The sequence below is a fragment of the Eumetopias jubatus genome, unplaced genomic scaffold (assembly GCF_037043125.1).
Source record: "Eumetopias jubatus isolate StellerSeaLion01/CBP00866 unplaced genomic scaffold, mEumJub1_p1.0 scaffold_10, whole genome shotgun sequence".
Taxonomy (NCBI): domain Eukaryota; kingdom Metazoa; phylum Chordata; class Mammalia; order Carnivora; family Otariidae; genus Eumetopias; species Eumetopias jubatus.
The window spans coordinates 116110364-116134941 of record NW_028274816.1 but is presented as its reverse complement, the minus strand read 5'-3'; the positions used below and the strand labels follow the sequence as shown (position 1 = coordinate 116134941).

General features: G+C 38.9%; 3 protein-coding genes across 5 annotated transcripts in view; 1 reads left to right on the top strand and 2 right to left on the bottom strand.

The window, feature by feature from the left end:
• Positions 1–12163, bottom strand: part of VMP1 (vacuole membrane protein 1) — a 137303-nt gene extending 125140 nt beyond the window's left edge. The window contains exon 1 of one of the 2 annotated variants that reach the window (XM_028109040.2): positions 12061–12163. The gene's annotated coding sequence lies outside the window, so the exon portion shown is untranslated. The remainder of the gene's footprint in view (positions 1–12060) is intronic. The other variant, XM_028109039.2, reaches the window with a different exon arrangement.
• Positions 12164–12210: 47 nt separating this feature from the next.
• Positions 12211–18394, top strand: PTRH2 (peptidyl-tRNA hydrolase 2). 2 transcript variants are annotated; one of them, XM_028109043.2, is made up of 3 exons: positions 12211–12458; positions 12579–12732; positions 17773–18394. In XM_028109043.2, exon 3 carries the CDS (start codon positions 17773–17775, stop codon positions 18310–18312), a length of 540 nt encoding a protein of 179 aa, XP_027964844.1. In that variant the 5' UTR covers positions 12211–12458; positions 12579–12732; the 3' UTR covers positions 18313–18394. The 2 variants fall into 2 exon arrangements, with proteins under 2 accessions (XP_027964844.1, XP_027964842.1); XM_028109041.2 differs by lacking the exon at positions 12579–12732 and having other exon boundaries at positions 12212–12458.
• A 4676-nt stretch (positions 18395–23070) lies between these two features.
• Positions 23071–24578, bottom strand: part of CLTC (clathrin heavy chain) — a 60201-nt gene continuing 58693 nt past the window's right edge. The window contains exon 32 of the mRNA XM_028109036.2: positions 23071–24101. Coding sequence (XP_027964837.1) covers positions 23977–24101 — 125 coding nt within the window. The 3' untranslated portion in view covers positions 23071–23976. The remainder of the gene's footprint in view (positions 24102–24578) is intronic.

Below are 24578 nucleotides of genomic sequence, written 5' to 3'. Positions count from 1 at the left end.
AAGTTCCAGCAAACAAGCCATTATCAATATAGACCCCTCCAATTGGCCCCACCAATCCCCTACCTCTTCAGGACAAGAACCACAGATATCAGAGATTCAAGTACAAATTAGGTATATTATAGAATAGCTATGTATAAAATGTTTACAGAACAAAGGATGCAATTACAAAGATGAACACACAATAAAAACTATCACACCTGAACAGATTTGAAGGAAAGAAAAACAAATGGAACTTCTAGAAGTAATAACTGTTGAAATTAAAAGCCAATGGATGGATTAAATGCATGGATCAAACACAGATGAAGTGAGCTGGATGAGCTATCCAGGGAATTTATTAAGAATGCAGCAGGGCGCCTGGGTGGCTCAGATGATTAAGCGTCTGCCTTCAGCTCAGGTCATGATCCCGGGGTCCTGGGATCGAGTCCTGCATCGGGCTCCCTGCTCCTTGGGAGCCTGCTTCTCCCTCTGCCTCTCTCTCTCTTTCTCTGTCTCTCATGAATAAATAAATAAAATCTTAAAAAAAAAGAACGCAGCAGAGGTAAGATGGAAAATATAAGCAAACAGACACAGAGGACAGAATGAGAACGTCTATTATTTCTTTAATTGCAATCCCAGAAGAATATAAGGAATGGGAGAAATGTAAATTCAAAAAGATAAAGACCTAAAATTTCCAAAAATGAGTCCATCAATCTAGGAAGTAAAACATAACCCAAGTAGAACAAATAAAAATAAATCCTATCCAGAAATACTGCAATCAAATTGCAGAACACTAAAGTAAAGAGGTCTTGATCTTTTTTTTTTTTTAAAGATTTTATTTATTTGACAGAGACACAGCGACAGAGGGAACACAAGCGGGGGGGTGGGAGAGGGAGAAGCAGGCTTCCCGCTGAGCAGGGAGCCCAATGCGGGGCTCGATCCCAGGATCCTAGGATCATGACCTGAGCTGAAGGCAGACGCTTAACAAGTGAGCCACCCAGGCACCCCAAGAGGTCTTGACCTTGAAAGAAGCCGGAAAGAAAGGACACATCGCTAAAAATGGAAGAACAGTGGTGTGCCTGAGTGGCTCAGATGGCTAAGTGTCTGCCTTCAGCTCAGGTCATGATCTCTGGGTCCTGGGATTGAGCCCCGCAATCAGGCTTCCTTCTCAGCAGGGAGTCTGCTTCTCCCTCTGCCACTCCCCTGGCTTGTGCTCTCTCTGTCTCTCTTTCTCTCAAATGAATAAATAAAATCTTTAAAAATAAATAAAAAATAGGATGCCTGGATGGCTCAGTTGTTAAGCATCTGCCTTCGGCTCAGGTCATGATCCCAGGGTCCTGGAATCGAGCCCCACATAGGGCTCCCTGCTCAGCAGGAAGCCTGCTTCTCCCTCTCCCACTTCCCCTGCTTGTGTTCCCTCTCTCACTGTGCCTCTCTCTGTCAGATAAATAAAATCTTTAAAAAGAAAAAATCAATCAATCAATAAAAATAAATTTAAAAAAGGAAGAATAGTTAGAATAGAATGAAAGCAGAATTCTCAACAGCAACAATAAAAGCCAAAAAACAATGGAATAATATCAGAGTTTTGAGATAAAACAGCTAGTCTACAATTGTGTGCCCAATAAAATAGAGACAATAGTAAGCAATAAATAAGGGTATTTAACCAAGTATTGTAAAAAAAAATAAAAGTGTCTGTGACGATAATTTTAAAAAGAAATGAAATGTGGATAATGACATATAAATTTGGAAGAGAAAGATGAGAGCTAACATGTCCTAAAGCTGGGGAGCTTCAAAATAGTACTTGATAGAAAAAAGTCCAAATAGTCCAAATATGTCAATAATCAAATTAAACATAAACAGATTAAACTTATCACTTTGAAAAGGTTGCAAATTGTTATTTTTAAAAAAATCCATGCTTGAAAGGCTGAAAATAAGACAAAAGACAAAAGTCATTATTAGGGACAGAGAACATAATGATAAAAGGTTTCACTGAGCAGGAAGAAATAAAAATTCTAAATCTGAAAGCACTAATACAATATAGCATCAAAATTTATAACGTAAAAATTGTTAAAAATACACAGAGCAATGGATAAATCCAACACTGTACTGGGAGATTTCAAAACAACTGTTACTGATATTTCAAGCAAACAAAAATGATATAAAGCAAAGTTAAAAGATTTTAACAATACAATTAAGAAATAAAATGTAGGGGGCACTGGGTGGCTCAGCTGGTTAAACATCTGCCTTTGGCTCAGGTCATGATGCCAGGGTCCTGGGATAGGGTCCTGGGATAGAGTCCCGCATCCGGCTCCCTGCTCAGAGGGGAGTCTGCTTCTCCCTCTGCCCCTCCCCCAAATTCGTGTGCAAGCACTCTCTCTCTCAAAAATAAATAAATAATATCTTTGAAAAAAAGAGAAAATTTCCTTAAAAAAAAGAAATAAAATGTAGGAATAGATTTAGCATCTGACATTTAGAGAATACAATTTTTTTCATAAGCCATTTATCATGATTAAGCCAAGAAACCAGTCTTAACATATTCCAAAGAATGGGCATCATAGACCACATTCCCTAATAACTCAGAAATTATGGCAAACAAGAGGCACCTGGGTGTCTCAGTCAGTTCAGTGGCTGCCTTTGGCTCAGGTCATGATCCCGGGGGTCCTGGGATTGAGCCCCATGTCCTCCCTATTCAGTGGGGAGCCTGCTTCTCCCTCAGAATCTGCCCCTCCCCCTGCTCACATACTCTTGCACGCACTTGCTCTCTCTCTCAAATAAATAAAATCTTTAAAAAAAAATTATGTCAAGGGCGCCTGAGTGGCTCAGTCGTTAAGCGTCTGCCTTCGGCTAGGGTCATGATCCCAGGGTCCTGGGATGGAGCCCCACATCGGGCTCCCTGCTCAGCAGGAAGCCTGCTTCTCCCTCTCCCACTCCCCCTGCTTGTGTTCCTGCTCTCGCTTTCTCTGCCTCTGTCAAATAAATAAATAAATCTTTAAAAAAAATATTATGTCAAACTTTAGTAACAAAAATATAACATTTGCACATACTTAGAAGTTAATGCACACAGTTTTAAATAACTCGTGGGTCAAAATAAGAGAAAACTGAAAAATGCTCAGAACTACTAGAACTAATAAATGACTTTATCAAGGGCACAGGATAAAAGGTCAAACCAATACTCTATTAAATACCTGGAATAAACAATTAGAAAATTAAATTTTAGAAATTTCATTTACAACAGCATCTGAAAACATAAAATACTTGAGGTAGGTTTGACAACATACATAAAAGACCTATTCTAAAAAAATAAGGAAAGAAATTGCAGAGAGCCTAAATACATGGGGAAATATACCATGTTCATTATTTGAAAGACTTGATATCGTTATTATGACAATTTCCCTCAAACTGATATACAGGTTTAATACAATCTCAGTCAAAACTCATGCAAACTTTTTTTTAAAGATTTTATTTTAAAGAGACAGCGAGAGCGCTGCATGAGCAGGGGGAGGGGCAGAGGGAGAAGGAGAGGGAGAGGCAGACTCCCCACTGAGTGCAGAGCATGCTCACTGGATGATGCTCACTGGATCCCAGGACCCTGAGATTATGACCTCAGCAGAAGTCAGATGCTTAACCAACTGAGCCACCCAGGCGCCTCTTAAGCAAGCTTTTTAAATAATCAAAAGTGACAAGTGGATTCAAATTTATATGGAAATGCAAAGAACTTAGAATAGCTAAAACAATCTGGATAAAGAACAAAGTTGTAAGGCTTGCACACCTGATTTCAAGATTTATTATAAAGCTAGAGTAATGATAATCTGGTTCTGGCAAAAGGACAGATATAGATCAGTGGAACAGAATATAGAATACATAATTAGACCCACATATAGTGGGTCAATTAATTTTCAACAAAGGTAGAAAGCAATTCAATGGTGAAAGGAAAGTCTTTTCAACAAATAGTACTAGAATAACTGAATATTCATATGAAAAAGTGAACATCAACCCTTCTTTCTCAAATTCAACAACTGATTTGAAATGGATCATAGATCTAAATGTAAGAACTAATACTATAAAGCTTCTAGGAAAAAAAGGAGAAAATCTTTGCAATCTTGGAGTAGACAAAGTGTTTCATAGGATTTAAAAAGCATGAGCCATAAAAGAGAAAATTGATAAACTGGACTTTACCAAGTTTAAAAACTTTTGCACTTTGAAACACTGTTAAGAAAACCAAAAAGGTAAGCTACAGGAGAGAAAATACTTGCAAGATACATGTATCTGACAGAGTTCTTGTGTCCAAAGTCTCTCTCTCACTCTCTCCACACATATAGTAATAAAGAATGAAGGTGTTTTGTATAGGTATGGAAATAGAGAAAGCAACCAAGAAACAGAACAGAGGGCATTTCAAAAGATTCTTGTGTGTTTTGGAACTCTTTATGGCAAGATAGAGCAGCGGGGAAAGGAGAGATTATTCAAATTGGTTATCCATATAAGAAAAGAAAATTTGGATTACTACTTTGAACCATGCACAAAATTCCATTCCAAATGGATTAAAGATTTAAAAGTCAAAAAGCAGAACTTTTAGAAGAAAATATAAATACTTTTTGCCTTGGGATAGGGAATGATTTCTTAAGACACAGAAAAAAGAGCTGTCCATAAAGGAAAAGACTAATAAATAAAACACTGAAATTAAAACTTAAATTCATTACAAGATATCTTAAGTGAAAAGATAAACCAGAGAAACACATAACTGAAAAGGACTAAACAGGCAGCTTATATAAAGAATTTACAATACTAAGAAAAAGACAACCCTACAAAAGTAAAACAGGCAAAAGACAAAGAGGTATTACAGAGCAGAGGAAATATATATGGCCAATAATGAAGATACCTACTTGATCTCACTTACAATCAAAAAATATAGATCAAGATCACAATGAGATACCATTTTTATCCAGTATGCTTTACTATATAACAATTTAGCTCCAAAATTTAGTGACTTAAAAAAAATCATTTAGTATTTCTCATGATTCTGTGAGTTAGGCCAGGCAATTCTGGTCGGGGCTAGGTTGGCTCTTGAGCCAGGCAAGTCTCAGATGGGATGCCTCATGTAAGGTCCCCTAACCCCAGGTTAGTCTGGCCTTTTTTCACACGATGGGCTCAGGGTTCTGAAGAGCCACAAGAGAAGACAGGCCCCAATGTGCAAGTTTTTCAAGTCTCTGCTTATGTCACACTTGCTAATGTCCTCTTGGTCAAAGCGAGTCACAGAGTCAAGGAGTGGAGTAACAATAAATCACATTACAAAGGGGTATGCATACAATGATGAGAATTTGTGACCATTTTGCAATTCAACACTCAATTTTATAATCCACCACACCATTCTTTACATGGATTCTTTCAGCAGAAATTAAGACAATAGCAAAGTTAGGAAGACAACTTGTAAAAAGCTGAATACTGGTATACTCTTGCTAGCAATTCTATGCCTAAACATATAGCCAAAAGAACCTCTTGCACATGTGAAGAGTTGATATGTACAATAATATTTTTAGCAACACCAGTCTTAATAGCAAAAGCTCTAACAACTCAAATGTCCATTGTCAGAAGAACAAATAAATAAAATGGCATACAATTATACAATGAAATTTTATATAGCAGTGAAAATGGATTTTCATTTACTCATTTAACAAGTATTTACTGCGTACATACTATCTGCTAGGCATACTCTGAGATGCATCACTTAACAATAGTTATTAAGGTACTGATAAATTCAATTATTTAAATTTCTTTTTTTAAGAAAGATTTTATTTATTTGAGAGAGAGAGAGAAACGAGTGATGGGGGGGGAGAGAGAGAAAGAGTGAGAAGCAGACTCCCTGCTGAGCAGGGAAGCCTGGTTGGGGGGGGCGGGGGGGGCCCACTCAATCCCAGGAACTGGAGATCAGGATCAGAGCCAAAGGCAGACACTTACCCCACTGAGCCGCTCAGGCGGCCGTCAAATATTTAAATTTCTAAAAATAAGACTTGCAGATACAGAGATCCTAGAGACATCCCTATGATTATTTAATAAAAAATTAAAGAAAAATCTTCCATCCCATTGAAGCAGTACTAAAATCTCCTATAAACAGATCTTAAAAACTAATAAGGGGCAGAAGAACCTTGTAATTCTCTTTGATTAAATGCTTTTTGCAATGTGGAGACTTGAAAGTTTCTGGAAGGAACCAGACTCAATAAGGAAGTGGTTAGTCAGATCATCGATTTTAACTTCACTGGACTTTGGTCTCATTTAGACCATGGAGCAAGATTTGACAGAGCTGGCCCTTTCTTTTATTTTCTGTTTTTATTTTTTTAAAAGATTTTATTTATTTGCCAGAGAGAGAGAGAAAGCACGCACAAGCAGGGGGAGCTGCAGGCAGAGGGAGAAGCAGGCTCTCTGCTGAGCAAGGGACTGGCTGAGCCTGATGAGGAACTCGATCCCAGGACCCTGGGATCATGACCTCAGCCAAAGGCAGACGCTTAACTGACTGAGCCACCCAGGCGTCCCAGAGCTGACCCTTTCTTAAAAGAATTCTGAATAAGTAAAAACTTTCACATGCTTTTTATATATATATATTATACACGTATACAAATATATATATATGAAAAAAAAAAGAAAAATCTCGTTCCCCTCTGTCCCTCATCTAGTACATTCCCTGCCGGATATAACCACTTTTATTACTTTAATATATCTGTTCATTCTTTTTTTTTAATGATTTTTTATTTATTTGTCAGAGAGAGAGACAAAGCACAAGCAGGGGGAGCAGTAGGTAGAGGGAGAAGCAGGGAGCCCAACGCCTCGATCCCAGGGACCTGGGATCATGACCTGAGCTGAAGGCAAGACACTTAACGGACTGAGCCACCCAGGCGCCCCTCTGATAATTCTTTCTTCAAACACTCCTTGGCCCCCTTTTGCCAGTTCTCTTTTACCTGACCTGGGCCCTCTCCTTTTCTCTGTCTCTCCAAGTGATTTTTCTGGTTCTGTAGTTTAAAATCCTAGCCTGAACTTGTATTTCTGGTCCTGATCTCTAGATCTATGCACCTAAGAGCACATTTGGATGATTGCTAAGCATCTCAAATTTAACATGTTCTTTCTTCCTCATTCCCATCCCCCTTCTTGTAACAAACCTGGTCCTCCCCAAATCTTCCCTCTCCCAGTGCTTGGCACAACCATCCACCCAGTTACTAAATCCAGAAGCACAATCATCCCTGACTCCTCTCATTTCCTTACTCCTCACATCTAATCCAGGACCCAGTCCTATTCCAAATATATTTAGTATCCACCTACAGCTCTCCATTTTTTTGTCACCACTCAGGTCCAGGCCATCTTTATCTCTCACATAGACTACTGCCATGGACTCCTAACTTCTCTTTCCATTTTTATTCTTGTCCCCTTCAATTCATTCTTCACATATAAACAAGAGTGGACTTCTTATAAATCCTATGACTTCCCTACTTGAAACTATAGAAGGACTTCCTATTACACTCAAAATCAAATCCAAATTCATTTCCATGGCCTGCGAAGCTCTATATAACCTGGACCAGGAGTATATTTCCTACCTCATTTCATGCCGCTATATTCCAGATATATTGTGCTAGTCTCAGACAGGCACATATCCACATTAACTCTCTCAGACCCTTGTTTACTTCATAATATTTATTACACTGTGTTTATTCTTTTATTTCTGTATTTACTTTTTTCTCTGTTAGGCTCCCACTGAAATACCTGTTTCTCTATCAGGCTCCCAACTAAAATATGTTTGTCTCTGCTTCCCACTGTTTTCCCCAAAACCTGGTAAAAGACCAAGATACAAGATTTTTGCTCACTGACTGGATGAATGAACAGATATGGCAATAGATGTCATTGCAGAATAATCTTCCCATGCAAAGAAAGTGCTAGAAGATACCACTGAACATCAAATTCTCAAATTTCAATCTCAAATTCTGTTATGACTTACACAAATAAACTATTTACAATAATACCAAAAGGCTGAGAGAAGAGCCTACAGAAATACATCATTTTTAAAAAGAATCTCACATATGTTGTAAAATATACACACAATGAAATGTATACATATTTATTTACTGAACCTTCATTAATACTGAGCAAACAACATGCACCCTGATGTTTATAGCAGCAACAATAGCCAAATTATGGAAACAGCCCAAATGTTCATCAACTGATGGATAAAGATGTGGTGTGTACACACACACACACACACACACACACACACACACACACACACACACACACGGAATATTACTCAGCCATCAAAAAGAATGAAATCTTGCCATTTGCAACGACATGGGTGGAGCTAGAGTGTATTATGCTAAGTGAAATAAGTCAGTCAGAGAAAGACAAATACCATATGATTTCACTCATATGTAGAGTTTAAGAAACAAAACAGATGAACAAAGGAAAGGGGAAAAAAGAGAGGGAAACAAAATATAAGAGACTCAACTATAGAGAACAAACAGGGTTGATGGAGGGAGGTGGGCGGGGGATGGGCTAAATGGGTGATGGGCATTAAGGAGGGAACTTGTGATGAACACCAAATGTAAGTGATGAATCACTAAATTCTACTCCTGAAACCAATATTACCCTGTAGTTAACTAGAATTTAACTAAAAACTTGAAACAAAACAAAACAAAAATACCGAGCAAACAATGGTCAAGTAAGCAGTAATGAAAAGACATGCTTTCAAAGAGGACTGGGAAAGTTTTCTCTTAGCAACTGCTCTGCAGGCTACTGGATGGTAACAATGATAACAGTCATGGTTAACTATATGCCATTCTAAATGCTTTACTTAAATCTATTCATTTAACCCTAACAGTAAAGGTACTGACTTCATTGTCTACGAGGGAATTGAGATGGCAAGAGGTTAAGTAACTAGCCAAAGGGTTGCACAGTACTAAGAGCTGGAATTGGAAACAAGGCAATCTAGTTTATTAGCCCTGGCTCTTAACACTATCTACCTAGTCCTTCCAAAAAAAATCTATAGACCAAGCTTATTATTAAAGAACTTCAAGAACAAGAGAAAACATCACAATGAACTACTGAAAAGACTATGTATCTTTGAATACCGACAAACTCTTCAGCAATTACCATTAAGCTGGGATAGGATTACTCAGTGGGTTGCCCTTGCTTAATTTAAAAATGCCTTAAGCTTTAAATGCCTTAATCTTATCTGACACAGAAAAGTATCTCCTGTTCAAATTTCTAAAACCTTCAAGGAGCATAATATTTTTAAATGAGCTTTACAGAGGGTTTACATAATATATAATATCAGTTTAGCAAACCCTATACAAAGCTGCTTCCCAAACAGTTTCTTGAAGCAATAAACTCTTTAAAAGTTTACCCCTCAAAATGTTTGCAAGTCTGTGAAGGCAGATTATTAACTAATACAACAACAAACAAATTATCACTTAACTCATCCAATTTGTTTCCGAGGTTAGTAAAGATTCTCTAAGCTGGTGTTTATTTTTATACCAAAGAGAGAGAGAGAGAGACACCAAAAAAGAGCACTAGGCAAAAGAGCAGTGATAATAAGTATCTAGCCCTCTGATCTCCAAAAAAGGGGAGAGACTAAACAGGTTTTGTGAAATCAGTTGAAGCAAAAAGGTTCTCAACAAGACAAAGAGTTAACTATTCCTACAGTGGCTATTTACCCAGAATAAAATAGAGAAATGACTCTAGATTAATAGATAATATAACAGAATATTAAAATTATAAACAGTTTGGAGAAATTTTTTTAGCAAGAACAAAGAAATTAATAGTTTCCTCCTACTTATTACCAACAACATTCATTCAGTAGAGACATGTGTAACAAAGATACTCTTTTCCACTTGTCAGAAAGAAGACACCTTGATATCTGATAGTAATGAAGCCTTAATTCAGAATAGCTGTTCTGAAGAACAGAATTTTCTTTTATCTTTCCTTATTCCATTCCACTGCAAATCTTGCCAAGTACAGTGTTTTTGTTTTTCTAGAATTTACAATAAATCAGCTAAAAAGGGGGGAAAATATATACCTATAAATCCCTTTAATACATAAAAGACATCATTTTCATGCAAACCAGGAAATATTACCAAACCATAAAAACATGCCTGGAGACAACCTTAGCAGAACAGAAAGAACACCTGGGACCTCATTTCCAGTTCAGGTTCTGGCACTACCTAAACCACATGACCTCAGGCAAGCCAATTACTGACTGTTTCTGAGGAAGACTATAACGATATGTTCACAGAGGTGGCTTTTAGTTCTAAATATTGCTTTCAGTGGGTTTCGGTAAAATGATAAAGTTTTTTTACTTAATAAAGTAAGGCTACTTTTAACCTTTAGTTAATCATATATAAGCACCAAAAACTTCACCTTCCTCTGCACTTGGAAATTCTTAAGTGACAATATATGATGACCAAGAAAGATCAGATTTAAACTCCCAAATGCAAAACTATACTCATTTTCCAGTCACCGACTTATTAACCACAGTGACTAATTCAGTGGGTTACAGTATCAAACTATTCCTAAGTAGCTTTTGTTGGGTTCAAAGGTAGGGCAAAGATCATCTCAGAAAAGTGTGTGATTATTTTCAGATAAATAACACACTTAATATAAAACATCAAATTGTGAAATGATACAAGCAACAGAATTCTGCACTGATATATTTCCAGCTTTCAGAGTAAACTGACATCACCGTATTTTCATTTCTAGAGTGATTTCCCGTTTACTAACTCACTTAATCATTGTGACAATCCTATGAAATAAGTAAGCAGTATTTTATCACCACAATCCAGACCAGCTCAAAGTTAGGTAACCTACCAATATTTATTCTGGAATGTGAGTCACAGAAATTAAACTGTATTAATCAAGTAGGATATATACCTCAAAGGGGAAAAAAAGCTTTAGTGTTTTAAAATAATATAGGCAAAGCAGTAAAATATAAAAGATTTCTACTACAGAGTCATTTCACACCCATACAAATTGGCCACATTTATCTAGGTACCACCATCCTTCTGCCAAAGGTCAATAAAACACATTCTAGAATTCATAAAATGTTGCCTAATAATTTCTATCATTTATGCTAAAAATACACAACTAAAATCACAGCTCATAACACAATTAATAGGAAACAGCTGTCAGAACACTAAATTCTATATCATTACAACAGCAGAAACACTTGTACACACTTCTCCAAAAAATCAGTGTAGTCTGTCTACAAAATTTCTGCCATCAGCCCCAAAGGAGAATTGAAAGACATTAAAGTTAGGAAAAGGAGCTGTCTTGCCATGATAGATAAACAGTGCCAGAACCTATATGAGATTTTTGCATGGATTTGCAGAAAAACAAAATAGTTTAAACCTACTGGAGGTCATTAAGTAATCTTACTGTGACACAGGGCCACAGGCTTCTTGGAAGTTTAGAGGTTAAGCAGACCTCCAGGTTTTATTGCAAATACCTCCACTGCAATATAGCAACAAGGGGGGGCGGTCAGGGATTTGGAAGAGGTAGAGAACCCTACTCTTCATAAAGTAGTAGATCCGTGAAGGGTCTTTGCAAAAGATCAACGGAGCGAAGGCCCCATTCCCTTGGCCACCAACGCTTTAGATGGCACTTACATGCCTGAATTTTGTTTAGCAGCGAATACGTTTAGTATCATGTATTACCATGTGTCAGTGGTTGGGGAGGTCAAATTGACAGGTCCTGAGAAACAGCTTGGTCATCAGCAGGGAGGATCTCCATTTACTCTGAGGTCCTAAGCACCCAGGCAGGAAAAGATGGGTACTGTACAGAGCTTAGAACAGCTTCCAAGTCCGCGACAATGAGAGCGAATGGTAGGAAACCCAGTGTATGGGTTCACTGTACTGGTAGCCAACCATGAGGAGGTGTCCCAGATAACCTGGCTACCGCCAGACTGAGACACTCAGAGTCAGCAGCGCCCTAAAACACTGCTTGAAATCGAAATCACGGTGCCCCAGATCTGCATGGTCTAAGTGGGAGAGCTCCGGAAGAAGCCAATCTCTGAGGATAGTCTTAGGCTTCCGTCCCCAATTCCACGCGCTGGCTTACCTACCCGCTCTGACCCCGGCTTCTCCGGATCTCAGGATCCTGCAAGCGGCTCGCGACCGACTCTCACACCCGCCGCTGGGGTCTGGCCAACCGGAACTTGCGCGCGTCACTTCCGGTCCGTTCCCCACCCCCCCCAACCCCTCCGGGGACCGCCTCCAAAAGACAAAAGTTCCCCTCTCATTTCTGCAACCTCCGCGGATCGTCGCCGGATTTCAGCTCGGGTTTAGGTTCGGGACCTGTGGGCGGGGCGAGAGGAAGAATGACTGTTCTCTTCGCGGATCTTGATCCGGAACTTATCCAGGAGTCCCGGAAGAGATAACTCGCGTGATAGAAGCGTGTTCCCTACCCGAAAGAAAAACCGCAGAGGCGCCGAGTGAGGCGGTGGGGAGGTTCTCTGGGTAAGTCAGCCCTTCACAGGGCTAAGGAGAGGGATGTCATTCTCCATTCTCTCTCCACTTAGAATGTTTCGTCCCACTTCATTCCATACCTCCTCCCCCAGCCTTTCATCTTCCCCATAGACTGCTCCGCCCAAGTGGACGCTGGAGCCACTGTTCCTGTTCTGCCAGTCGTCCTTTGGAAGAAGGGACCAAGATCCTGGGAAGGAGAGGACCCAGAATTTCTGGTTCCCATCAACGCCTCCATTCAGGCAGCATCGATGCGCGCTCTCCGAATGTGAGAAGATACCGCGCAGGCCTCACATTCTGTTGAGTACTTACTGAATACCCACAGCGTATGAAGTTGTTGAGTCCTGCGAGGAAAGAAAAGTTTCCACGAATATGACCGAAAAATGTGTCTCTGTGTAACACAGACAAAATGTTCAGAGAAATATTTAATCCTTTAACGTGATACCCCCGCCCCCGGCACTAGACGCTGAGAGTATGATGTGCAGTAGTTATGTGTAATTGCTACAGCAGTTCTGTAAATAATTAAGATTGATTGGGGGATGATAGAGACTTTAGAGAAAGGTGTCATTTGAATCACGCCTTCGTGGCTGATTCAAACTTGTGTTTGTGTATTTAAGTGGAGAAAAACAAGAAAACGATTTTGGGGGAGAAATTGCTTCTTGAAGGGACCCAGTAATTTGGTGTGGCTGGAGAGTACAGTATGTAGCAGGAGAGTATATTAGAAGGATAAAGTAGGTTGTAAACAAATTGTGTAGTGCTTTGAATTCGTGCTAAGGGATTTGTTTTATTCTTTAGGCGTTTATCTGGTGGTTTTTGAGCTGGGAAATTACAGGATCAAATTTGTGCTTTAGAAGTACAATTTTAATGCCAGAGGACTAGAGTGAACTAGGACATGCATGAAGCAAATGTGGAAAGATCAGTTGGAGAAGTGAATTTTGGAGGTTTGAGGCCAAGAGATCATTAGGGCACTGGTAGTAAAGGTAAGGAGATAGATTTAACACAGATAAATTCAACAAGGTTTGGTAACTATATGTGGTAGGACAGAGGGGAAAAAGTCCAGGGTTACTCAGAAATCAAGAATACAGAAGAAAGAAGTTTGAGAGGGAAAGGAAGATCCTGAGTTCAGTTTAGGACACAGAGTAGAATACTTCATAGTACTCTAGCAGAAGCTGGAAATTCAAGATTGGAGCCCAGGAGAGACTTTAGGAGTCCTCAGCATATGACAGTTTGAGAATAAATGAGATTGTCTCTCTCTCCTAGATGTTAGCTCTATTAAGAGTGGGACTTTGTTTTGTTCAGTGCTCCATCTTTAGGATCCAGAACAGTGCCTGGTACACAATAGGCCCTCCATAAATATCGATTGAATGGAAAGAGAGTATACAGACCATCACTGTCCAAAAGAACTTTCATGGAAGTGTTCTAGATCTTAATAGAGTGGCCGCTAGCCACTTTCAAGTTGTTGAGCTGTTGAGCACTTGAAATGTGGCTTAGTGCAACTGAAGAACTGAATTTTTATTTAGTTTTAATTAAGGTTAAATAACTGTTTGACTGATGGCTACTATATTGGACAATGTAGGTATAGACTGAAAGGGCATCCGAATGTTTAAGCAGGGGTAATTATGTACATCGGGGGTGAACAGGACGTAGAGCTAGAGGAGACTGGAAAAAACCTATCAGAAAGATAGGGTGACAGATTAAAAAATTTTAGGGAGGAAAGTGTAAAGAAAAATTATCAGTGAGTTGTGGGGAAAGCTCAAGATGAGGCCTAAAAGGAGGCAACTCTATTTGGCAATTAGCAAATGTCTAATTCCTTAGCAATTTCAGTTGAGTGGGGAAGGGAGGCAGGTAATTAAAGAAGTTTAGAGGTAAAGGGAAGAGGAAAAGTCAGGCAGTGGTTTAAGGGTCAAAGAGGATTTTGGAAAGTTTTTTTTTTTTTTTAGGTTGGAAAGGCCCAGGTGCAGCCGGTGGAGTGGGATTAATGGGTGGAGTGTGGTTCAGGAGGGGATGGGATCAAGGGCATTGGTGAAAGGGGCTTAGTCTGGTGGAGGAATTAGAATGCACCAGGAGGAGGGTTTTATAGGACATGTTTGTTTAGCAGTGCCATCATTTGTCAGGATTATCCATGAGTTTAAGAATAGTTAGGTTTACTGTAGTCACAAGCGCTGGGTTTATTGGTATGTTTGTAGTGGAAGTACGGGGGCAGGCTGAAACACCTTTTGGAGGAGTTAGATGATAATGTGATCAGGCTGATAGGAGATTAGAACATCCTAAAGAATAAAGATGTTAGGATTAACATGTTAGAGACGTCATGAGATGGTACAGAAGCAGTAAGCTTGTTAATTTCTGGAACTTTTTCTGCTTTCGGTTTTTGCTGACTCTTACTGGTATATATGTTTTTAGATAAAGTTAAGAAGATGATTAGTTTTCTGTCATGATCTCTAGATGAGTATCTTTTATACCACTTTTGCTAGTTATGTTACTGCAGATAAGCAGCTTCTCTGTTGGATCCTTATTTTTCTTTTTTTTTTTTTTAGATTTATTTATTTATTTGACAGAGAGAGAGACAGTGCGAGAGAGGGAACACAAGCAGGGGGAGTGGAAGAGGGAGAAGCAGGCTTCCCGCTGAGCAGGGAGCCCGATGCGGGGCTCGATCCCAGGACCCCGGGATCATGACCTGAGCCCAAGGCAGATGCTTGACTGAGACACCCAGGCGCCCCTGATCCTTATTTTTCTTGTCTTTAATATGAGGCTTATGTCTTTTTTCTTACTTCCGAACAGCCATAATGGAAGTAAAGGGTTTAGTAAGTTATGCAACACGTAATAGGTCCTCTATATGCAGTTCCCCTCTCGGGGATAATACCTGAATCTGGTATATAGGATATTTCGTTACTTTACAACCTAGGAGTTGGTGGAGAAAATCCTTCTGATTGTTGACATGGAGGTTATATATATATATAATTTTTATGTAATTGAATTTTTGTTCATTTTGGAGTTTAGTTAGATTATCAGAGAGAAGTCCTGCTGACATGTAAACATCATGTAGTAAATTATAGATGCATTATGAGATAATGTAGGTTCTAGTAAGAATTTGATATATTTTTTTCTGAATGCAAAAGCATCTAGAGCCATAAAGTACTGTGTCAATACAGCCCTGTCACCAGATGTCACACCAGTGAAAGGAATGAAACTAGGTACTGACAACTTAACGTGTGTGACCCTTTTACCTTCTGGCCACTCTATGTCACTCTCTTTTGATCCCTCCATGTTCATTTCTTTAGGATTCTGTTTTAGCCCTTCCTTCACTCTGTATACTTGTCCCAGTGGCCTCACCACTTTCATCACTTCAGTAACTTCAGATATATGTTGTTTTCTTAAATTTGTATTTCTGGCCTAGGCTTATCATCTGACCTTTAAGGTGGTATATCCTTTTTTATTGTTGCTGGACATCTCTAACCAGGATGTCTTTTGGTCAAACCAAGTGAAATATATCCTAAAATGATTTCAGTATCTTTTACTTTCAAACCTGCTATTTCACAAAAATTCTCTTCATCAGTAAATAGTACCTCTGTTCTCCATTTGTTCAAATCCAGGTCATTCTAAACTTCTCCCTTTCTTTTATCACCAGACCTCCAGTGAGTCACCAAATCATACAGACGTGCCTTGGCCACTTGTTTCCTTTTTCATTGACACTTCTCTTGTCTAAGTGACTATCACCTCATCTAGACTATTGGGAAAGGCAAAATAGAGCAGCATTAAGAACATGGGAATGGAGTGTACTGATACATGCCTCTACATGGATGAACCTTGAAAATATGCTAAGTGATAGAAGCTTGAAACAAAAGGCTACATGTTGTATGGTTTGACTTCTGTGAATGTCCAGAATAGGCAAAATGTAGATTAGTGATTGCCAGGGGTGGAGAAAATGGGAAGCGGCTGCTAATGGGTATAGAGGTTTCTTTCTGAGGCACTGAATGTGTTCTGGGATTAGATAGTGGTGATGGTTGGCACAACCTTGTGGATATATTTTAAAAAATTGTACTAAATTATACACTTTAAATGGGTGGATTTTGTAGTATGTGGATCTGTCTCAAAAAATTTAACATCTCCTATGCTATCCTCATTTATTTTTTAAAATTTTAAGTTTTTATTTTTAAATAATCGCTACACCCAGTGTGGAGCTTGAACCCACAACCCTGAGATCAAGAGGCACATGCTCCACCGACTGAGCCAGCCAGGCGCCCCCTCCTCATTTAAAATATTTGATAATACTGTACAATCTGCCTACCATATAATTTCAAAAACAATGTCCTAATTTTAACATAAATGAGAAAAGGAAATTTGACTGCCGTCTGTGGCATATAGATTATGCAATGCATAATCAAGGTTATTACTTGTCATCACTACAAATATGGTGGCCCCATGTATTTCAGTATATAAATGCTTACTCTTCCACTAGAAGAAGAAACTGATAGTTTGTGCCTATACATGGAAGCATTATGAGTCCAACAGCCTCAAATGTAGACTGATACAGGTGTTTTATTGGTGACCCAAACACCATCAACAGCCTTGCTGAGGGAACAGGAATTTCTAAAATACAAAGGATAAAGGATGATCTTCCTTTGTTTTATGATAGTTATACTTCTGGTAAATTCAGTGTATATTAGAACTATGCAAAAAATACTTTGTGTCCATATGTATAATGAAGTTGGGTTCTAGTCTCAGATATTAATCATTTTTCACCTATAATTTGCAGTGGGGCAAATCTTCACTTCGTAAGACTTTTAGCATTCCGTGCTGAGGTCTAGTAAACGTCAGCAGTGCACCTTACTCCAGGCCCATTGTTGTGATAGCCAGAAACTTCTCTGTGCAGTTGGTACCATCCCCATTGAGAACCACTGGATTATGAAGACACAATTAAATGAGCACTATATTCCAGAGAAGGGATGAATTATTCTTGGTTTCCTTGGGTCCTTTAGACAACTTGGTGAAATGGAGTATTTCCTTCCTCTACAAGACTTAGGGAACACTGGGCAACAGAGCTTTATTGTATCCAAGAACAAGATAGATAATCCTTATGTTGAGATTCAAAATGACCTAAACTGCTTTACCTATATTCTTGAATCTTTTAGAATACACAGGGGAAAAAAAGAACAGTACATTAAGATCCAAGATATATTTTGCTTTTTTTCTGGATGACCTCATATAGTTTTAAAATGTTGCTGCTCATATATATTGTCAAGGTGTCTTGTCTGATAAGCCTGTATCTTTTCACTGCTATGTAGTGATAACTTTTTTCCTTTCCTTTAAGATGCTCTCCAAATCCTTGGTGATGGAATATTTGGCTCATCCTGGTGCACTTAGCTTGGCTGCTGGAGTTGCTTGTGGCATGTGCCTGGGCTGGGGCCTCCGTGTACGCTTTGGGATGATCCCCAAAAGCTCACTGAGCGAGACCGACACAGAGACCGGAAGTGAAGCAAGCATCTTAGGAGAGAGTGGGGAGTACAAAATGGTTCTTGTGGTTCGAAATGACTTAAAGATGGGAAAAGGGAAAGTGGCTGCCCAGTGCTCTCATGCTGCTGTTTCTGCCTACAAGCAAATTCAAAGGAGAAACCCTGAATTGCTCAAACAATGGGAATACTGTGGCCAGCCCAAAGTGGTGGTCAAAGCCCCTGATGAAGAAACTCTGGTTGAATTATTGACCCGTGCGAAAATGCTAGGACTGACTGTAAGTTTAATCCAAGATGCTGGGCGTACCCAGATTGCACCAGGTTCTAGAACTGTGCTGGGAATTGGGCCAGGACCAGCAGATCTAATTGACAAAGTCACTGGCCACCTAAAACTTTACTAGGTGGAATTTTGTATGATGGTCCCACCAAGATGTGCTTTGAAACTGTTAAATTCTAACAATAAAAGCTGAATTTCTCCCCCCATCCAGCTTATGTATTTTTGAGATGAAAATCTGTTTCCACGTTCTTCTATAATGTACTTGGCTCAGTTACAGTTATCTTGGGCTTAAAAAAAAAAAAAGTTGGTTAAATGATCCTGATGGTTCAAGTGATAGCTGCTGAAACAAATGTTTATGATAAAGAAACTGGTCACAAGATTGGGTTACAAGGGCAGGGGGAGGGGGGAGCATTTCCTGTGCATGGTCAGGTCCCTATGTGTTAATAGCTCTTCTTCCCCAAGACAGTGTTGCTGTACCGCCTTGAAGGACCAGGGTTCAAGGGTATTCTCATTGGATGCAAACTATAGTTTTCCTGCCATCACTTTTCAGATGACTGATAGCTAACATTAACAGATCATGGTGTAACCCCACACAATGGGTTTACAATCTAACCTGGATTTTTTTTGTCTCATTGAAGTTTTATAGCAGTTGATATAATCCACCTGTGCAGTACTTCATGTTCCCTGACCCACACTGGCCAAAGGTTCTCAGCAGTGCTTCTACATCATGGCCTGTAAGAATTCCTTTTACTTCCCCCAACTTTCCTAATAGCAAAGGCCTTGAAAAACTTGTAAAGTGACCTGTATGGACTTTGAAGGTATTACTGGGCCCACAGAAGAATTTACAGTAATTGTGGAATTAATGTAGTGTGTCATCCCAACATCCTACTGTTTCTTTACCTAGAAGTTAAGGAACCAATTATTGAAGGGCACCTTTATTTCCCTTTTGATCTTTATATGCCTATCATGACATAATTCCAGTAATTACTGTTAAACCAGCTGCCCAGAATATGAAGGAGGTCCCAGTTCCCAAAAGCTATAGCTTCGCGAAGGAAAGCCTTTTAGGGGGATCCTGACAGTACTTCTAAATTGAGTATATCCCTAAGAACTGATGATGCCAGAAGAGAATTTTGGTAACAGATGCACGTTAAGTAGCTCCAACTCTTCATGGTTAACTTCAACAGTTAGCATTAGTTAGCATTTAACTACAACATAAGCAGCACGGTAACACAACTTCAAGTTCTAAGGTCAGTGGAGTCTGGGCAGAACACTGAAGATTACTGCAGCCAGTCTTAGTTTCTAATATTTAGTCAATTTTATAGTTTATGCTGGCATGACAGCATAGGAGAAATTCCATCTGTGAATGATGCCACAGTAGCAACTGTTTCTAAATAGAATGTTTATTCAAAAGTGATGCAACAGCATGTAACTGAGATGAGGAGAACTCAATCGTAAATGCATGAATTCTGGCTCAGGTAATTTCTGAGGCTCGCCTCAGAGACAGATGGCTCCAAGTTCAAAGACAGTGCATTCCCAACAGGATGGCCTGCTGTGGTTGACTCAAGTAATTTTAAGAAATCATGGTACATCTACTAGGATGAATTGTACACAAATCCTAGTAAATCTGGAAATACGTTATGCTTATTTCCTAGTTCACCTGTACTTAGTATTTATTTTACAGGGTGCTTAATCTTACAGTTCTCAGGGTATATTCTGCAGAGCCCATAGTGTCCTTAAGATAGTTCCATGGGGTCAAAACTATTTTCATACTACTATTTTTTTTTTCTGTGTTGACATTTGCAAAGGTGGGTAAAGCTGTTGGCACCTTTCACAAATCAAGACAGGAGCACCCTACCTATACAAGTAGTACTTCACAGCCCTATACTCAGGGTTAAAAAAAAAAAAAAGATTCACTCAATGTCCTTGATAAAGCAGTAAAAATAAATATATTAAATTTGACCTTTGACTATTTCTATTTGTCTTAATATTCTCTGTAATATTAACACTTCTGGTACACACTGAAATATGAATGTTGTCTTGAAAAAAATGTGTGGCTGAATTGTGAGCTGAGGTGAACTAGCAGCTTTTGTCATAGAAGATTTTTACTTGAAAGAACTGACAAACTAGTTATCCATCCAGACCTGGGTGTTTGGCAGATATTTCCTCGTAAATTAAATGACCCAATCATTTTAAGGAAAACAACTGACAGTATTCTGGAAAACTTCTGCCTCTCCTCCCAAGTTTCCCAAAACTTTTTCCCAAGACTTTTCTGATGATACCAGTGTTCCTCAAATATTTTTTTTAAAGATATTTGTCAATATTTAGAAGACCTGTACAACTTAGTGAATCAGTATTTTCCATATAACCAATGCAATGATATAACCATAGCAATGATCCCTGGGAGTTCATTCTTTTCGTGCATAGGTAAAAGATCCATTCAAAGATACTAATGGATTTTAATAAAACATCACAAAAAGTTCAGTGTTACGGTTTCAGATTCCACATTTCAACTAACCACAAGTATCTCAAAAGGTACTCCTTTCCTTTCCTAATTCCATATCTGCATGAGGCTAGACTTTCTTCACATACTTAAAAATGGAATATACTGATATAATATAGAAGCAAATATGAAAATCCAGCAGTCCTCTGTGAAGATGAACTTTGAAGAGACTTGCAAAAAACAGTGCAATACCACTCTTGTTTTGAGAAATATGGTTGATTCATAATTGTTTAACATGCAATGAGTTTAAGTTATATTTAATGAGTTTAAGATTTTATTTGACAGAGAGAGACACAGTGAGAGAGGGAACACAAGCAGGGGTAGTGGGAGAGGGAGAAGCAAGCTTCCCATGGAGCAGGGAGCCCAAATGTGGGGCTCAATCCCAGGACCGTGGGATCATGACCTGACCTGAAGGCAGACGCTTAATGACTGAGCCATCCAGGCGCCCCTAAATGAATTTTTTAAAATGTTTTAAATACTAATACAGTAAATAGCAACACCTACAATTCCACTTAAACTAAAGCTCTTTGGGACCTTCAATAATTTAGGAGTGTAAAAGGATCTTAAAGTTTGGGAGAACCACTAGTGTGAGAATGTCCACATGACTAAATTTACAGAAAATTCAAGCAGCCCTACTTGGAGATCATGTCAGTGTGTTCCTATTGTACTAAGTTGTACAATGTCTACGTTGAATATCAACAAGTATCGGATTTTTTGGAACAGTGGTACAATGGTACAAAGATCACTGAAAACATGTTTACCTCCTGAGAGGTTTCCCATTATATTTCTCTCCCCCTTCTTCCCTATTTCAGTTAAATTTAAAGAATTATAAAAACTCTTAATGCCCTGTTTTTAGTTCCTTCTCCCAGACCATCATCCTATTCAGAGTAATGTTTGGGAAGACACCTTAAAATAAATGATCAATTTGTTCTACCACTTACTGTATAATACTTTACTGCCAAGTCTTGAGGTAGGTAGGCATTGAGATTTAAACATACTCCTGAAAATAATTCTGGAAAGTACTCATCGTGTTAACATACACAAGAGGGAACATGTTCAGAGGTTCAGCTTGCTCAGGATTTGAACCTATGTCATACACCACAGTTTCTTTCTACGATAGCCCATTATGGATGGTTTATGTGGAAACTGTATCATTGGACATAGTATCACATTAAAACAGGGCTTTTTATTTCTTAAAGTTATAAGAAAACCTTTACTAAATATTTAACTTAAGGAAAAGAGATGAATTATTCCATTGGAAAAACAAAAACAAAAACAAACCGACAGCTGATTCAAAGTACAGGAAAGGTCCAGAAGAACAAATCTTGACTCTGATATGAATGAACTCCCAGGGATCATTGCTATTCTCCCTCATGATTTTGATAATGATGAAGAAGGAGGGGGGGTGGGGGTGGGGGTGGGGGAGAGATCCAGCAGAAACTTAAGTACAGCCAGATGTTTGTAGTATGAAAAACCAAAAAAGATGTTTTCTGTATGAAAAACCAAAAAAGGAATTTTCCAGCTAATACTATAATTTTTGATAGGAAAATAAGGGATGGGATGATTAAAAGTGGGGAAGGGCAGGGGTTCTAAGTTTAAAAAAAGAAAAAAGCCTTCCATGCAGCTTATGGTCATTTGCCCTACGTAGAGAATTACAGGGCAATATAAGGCTAGGTAGGGGGCTAACTATTGAGGATTAACAATGAAATGAACTTGAAGTAATATTCTCAGCCATAAAAAGGGCTGAATTCAAACACTGGTTAAAAAAAAAATTACTTAAAGTACTCATAATGTGGGGGCCCTTACTATTCATGATAAGGGACAGTACGTTAACTACATGCTTATATACTTTTATTTCAAGTTAATATAACATCCATATCTGTACATTTAAGTGAAATGCTTAAAAACCTAAGGTACCACTTGGTTAAAATGATGGAGATAGCCAAAATGTAGCCCACTACAGTGCTGTTTCTTCAGACTACTGCATGTACCTTATTTTTTTTTTTTAAAGATTTTATTTATTTATTAGAGAGAGAGAATGAGAGACAGAGAGCACGAGAGGGAAGAAGGTCAGAGGGAGAAGCAGACTCCCCGCTGAGCAGGGAGCCCGATGTGGGACTCGATCCCGGGACTCCAGGATCACGACCTGAGCCGAAGGCAGTCGTTCAACCAACTGAGCCACCCAGGCGCCCTGCATGTACCTTATTAACTACAGTAATGCACATGATGCAATGCTGTGTTTTCACATGTCCCAATCCTCATTCCGCTTCTCTGTTCCTGCCTCACTGTACTGCGCTTCAGTGTCCAATATGAAACTATCACAACCATAGTTCTTTTGGTTTAGATTTGAGAGATATTTAATTAAAACTTCCATTCTACATATTTCCACAGTCCAGTAATTTATTTTAAATTTGAGTAATTTCAAATTCCACAAACAAAACTGAAGAACAGCAATATTTTGTTTGAATTCTCTCTTCTGTACACTCAGTGATCTAAAACACCACAATATCCAACATACACAAACCTCAGGGAAGGGTTAGTAAATACACACAGATTGGAATCATGGTGCGCTTTGTTCCTGAATGGAATGGTCCCACAGAAAAAGCACAGGATACAGCACAACATAGGGGCACCTGTTACATATGAAGTGAGCAAAAACACACTAGCATTTTCTATATGCGTAAGGAGGAAACCTGCAGAGGTTAGAGGGCCTTTTATGCTCATTGAAAAGTCAGGCAAGTTGTCTGTAATGCATTTTTCAAATAATTTGGAGAGCACTGCAATCCAATGTAGGATATGCTGATTAGTGTTGTCTTTGTTGGCATTGACAGTCTTAACATGGTCACATACCAGTATTTTTGCTGTAGCTTTTAAGTCAAAGATTTAAATGCATTTAGACAATACATATCGAAAGCCGTTTACATACACTAAATTTAAGAGATTCAATATTAGAGTTTTTTTTTCTTTAAACACTACAGAGTGCAAATCAGGTTCTTCACAACAGATTAAGTATTAAGCAGTTCTTCAAAGAATGACGGGGAAGAAAAAAAAGCCCAAGTGAATAAAACATTGAAACTATTCCCCTTTGAAAATAAATTCTAAAATGATGCGGAATGTGAAATAAGCTTTTAACACAGGTGATCCGAGTTTATAGTTAGAAACAAAAAGTAGTCCTTCATGAAATAAAGATTATAAGAACATGTGCCTGTTTTCCTGTTATAAACTGAGAAGCGGGTAGAGACGACGTTTCAGTACGAAAATAGGCGACTACAGGATCAGCTTTCTGTCTCACATGCTGTACCCAAAGCCAGGCTGCGGCTGCCCATAGGGTGGTGCAGTATAACCATAGCCAAAAGGTGCCTGGGGAGGGACTGCAACACTGGGTCCTGCTGTCAGCATCAACTGGGGCTGACCTAGAAAAGAAAAACATGAAGGGACAGAGGGTGGGGGGGCAGGAGGTGGGAGAAATTGTTAGCATTGTAGGACTGTGACACTCTAATCTCACCACTCGAACAACACAATCACAACTTAGAATGAGTTTGGTGGTGGCTCTTCTATCACAATTTTGGCATGACAATCACGCTAAGAAGGGTTCTGCCTAAAAAGCCAACAATTCAGGGCAGAGGACAGAACTATAATAGTAACTATGTTATTTCATTTAAAGCAATATTCACAGGCATGTCTGACATGACTGAGCAAGACAGCTGCCAATAAGCTCATCACTATATGGTATTCGCACATTAGTATCTGGTGACAATATAATAAGCACAGAAAAGCTTAATTTTTTAATGGACGTGTTTTTCCCACAGAGAAACTTTTAAAGTTAGATTTAAATTTCTGATTTAAAGGGGTGCCTGGGTGGCTCAATAGGTTAGCATCTAACTCTTGAC

Excerpts from the sequence above, each read along its gene's own strand:
- PTRH2 (XM_028109043.2), top strand. The coding sequence starts at position 17,773 with ATGCTCTCCAAATCCTTGGTGATGGAATATTTGGCTCATCCTGGTGCA.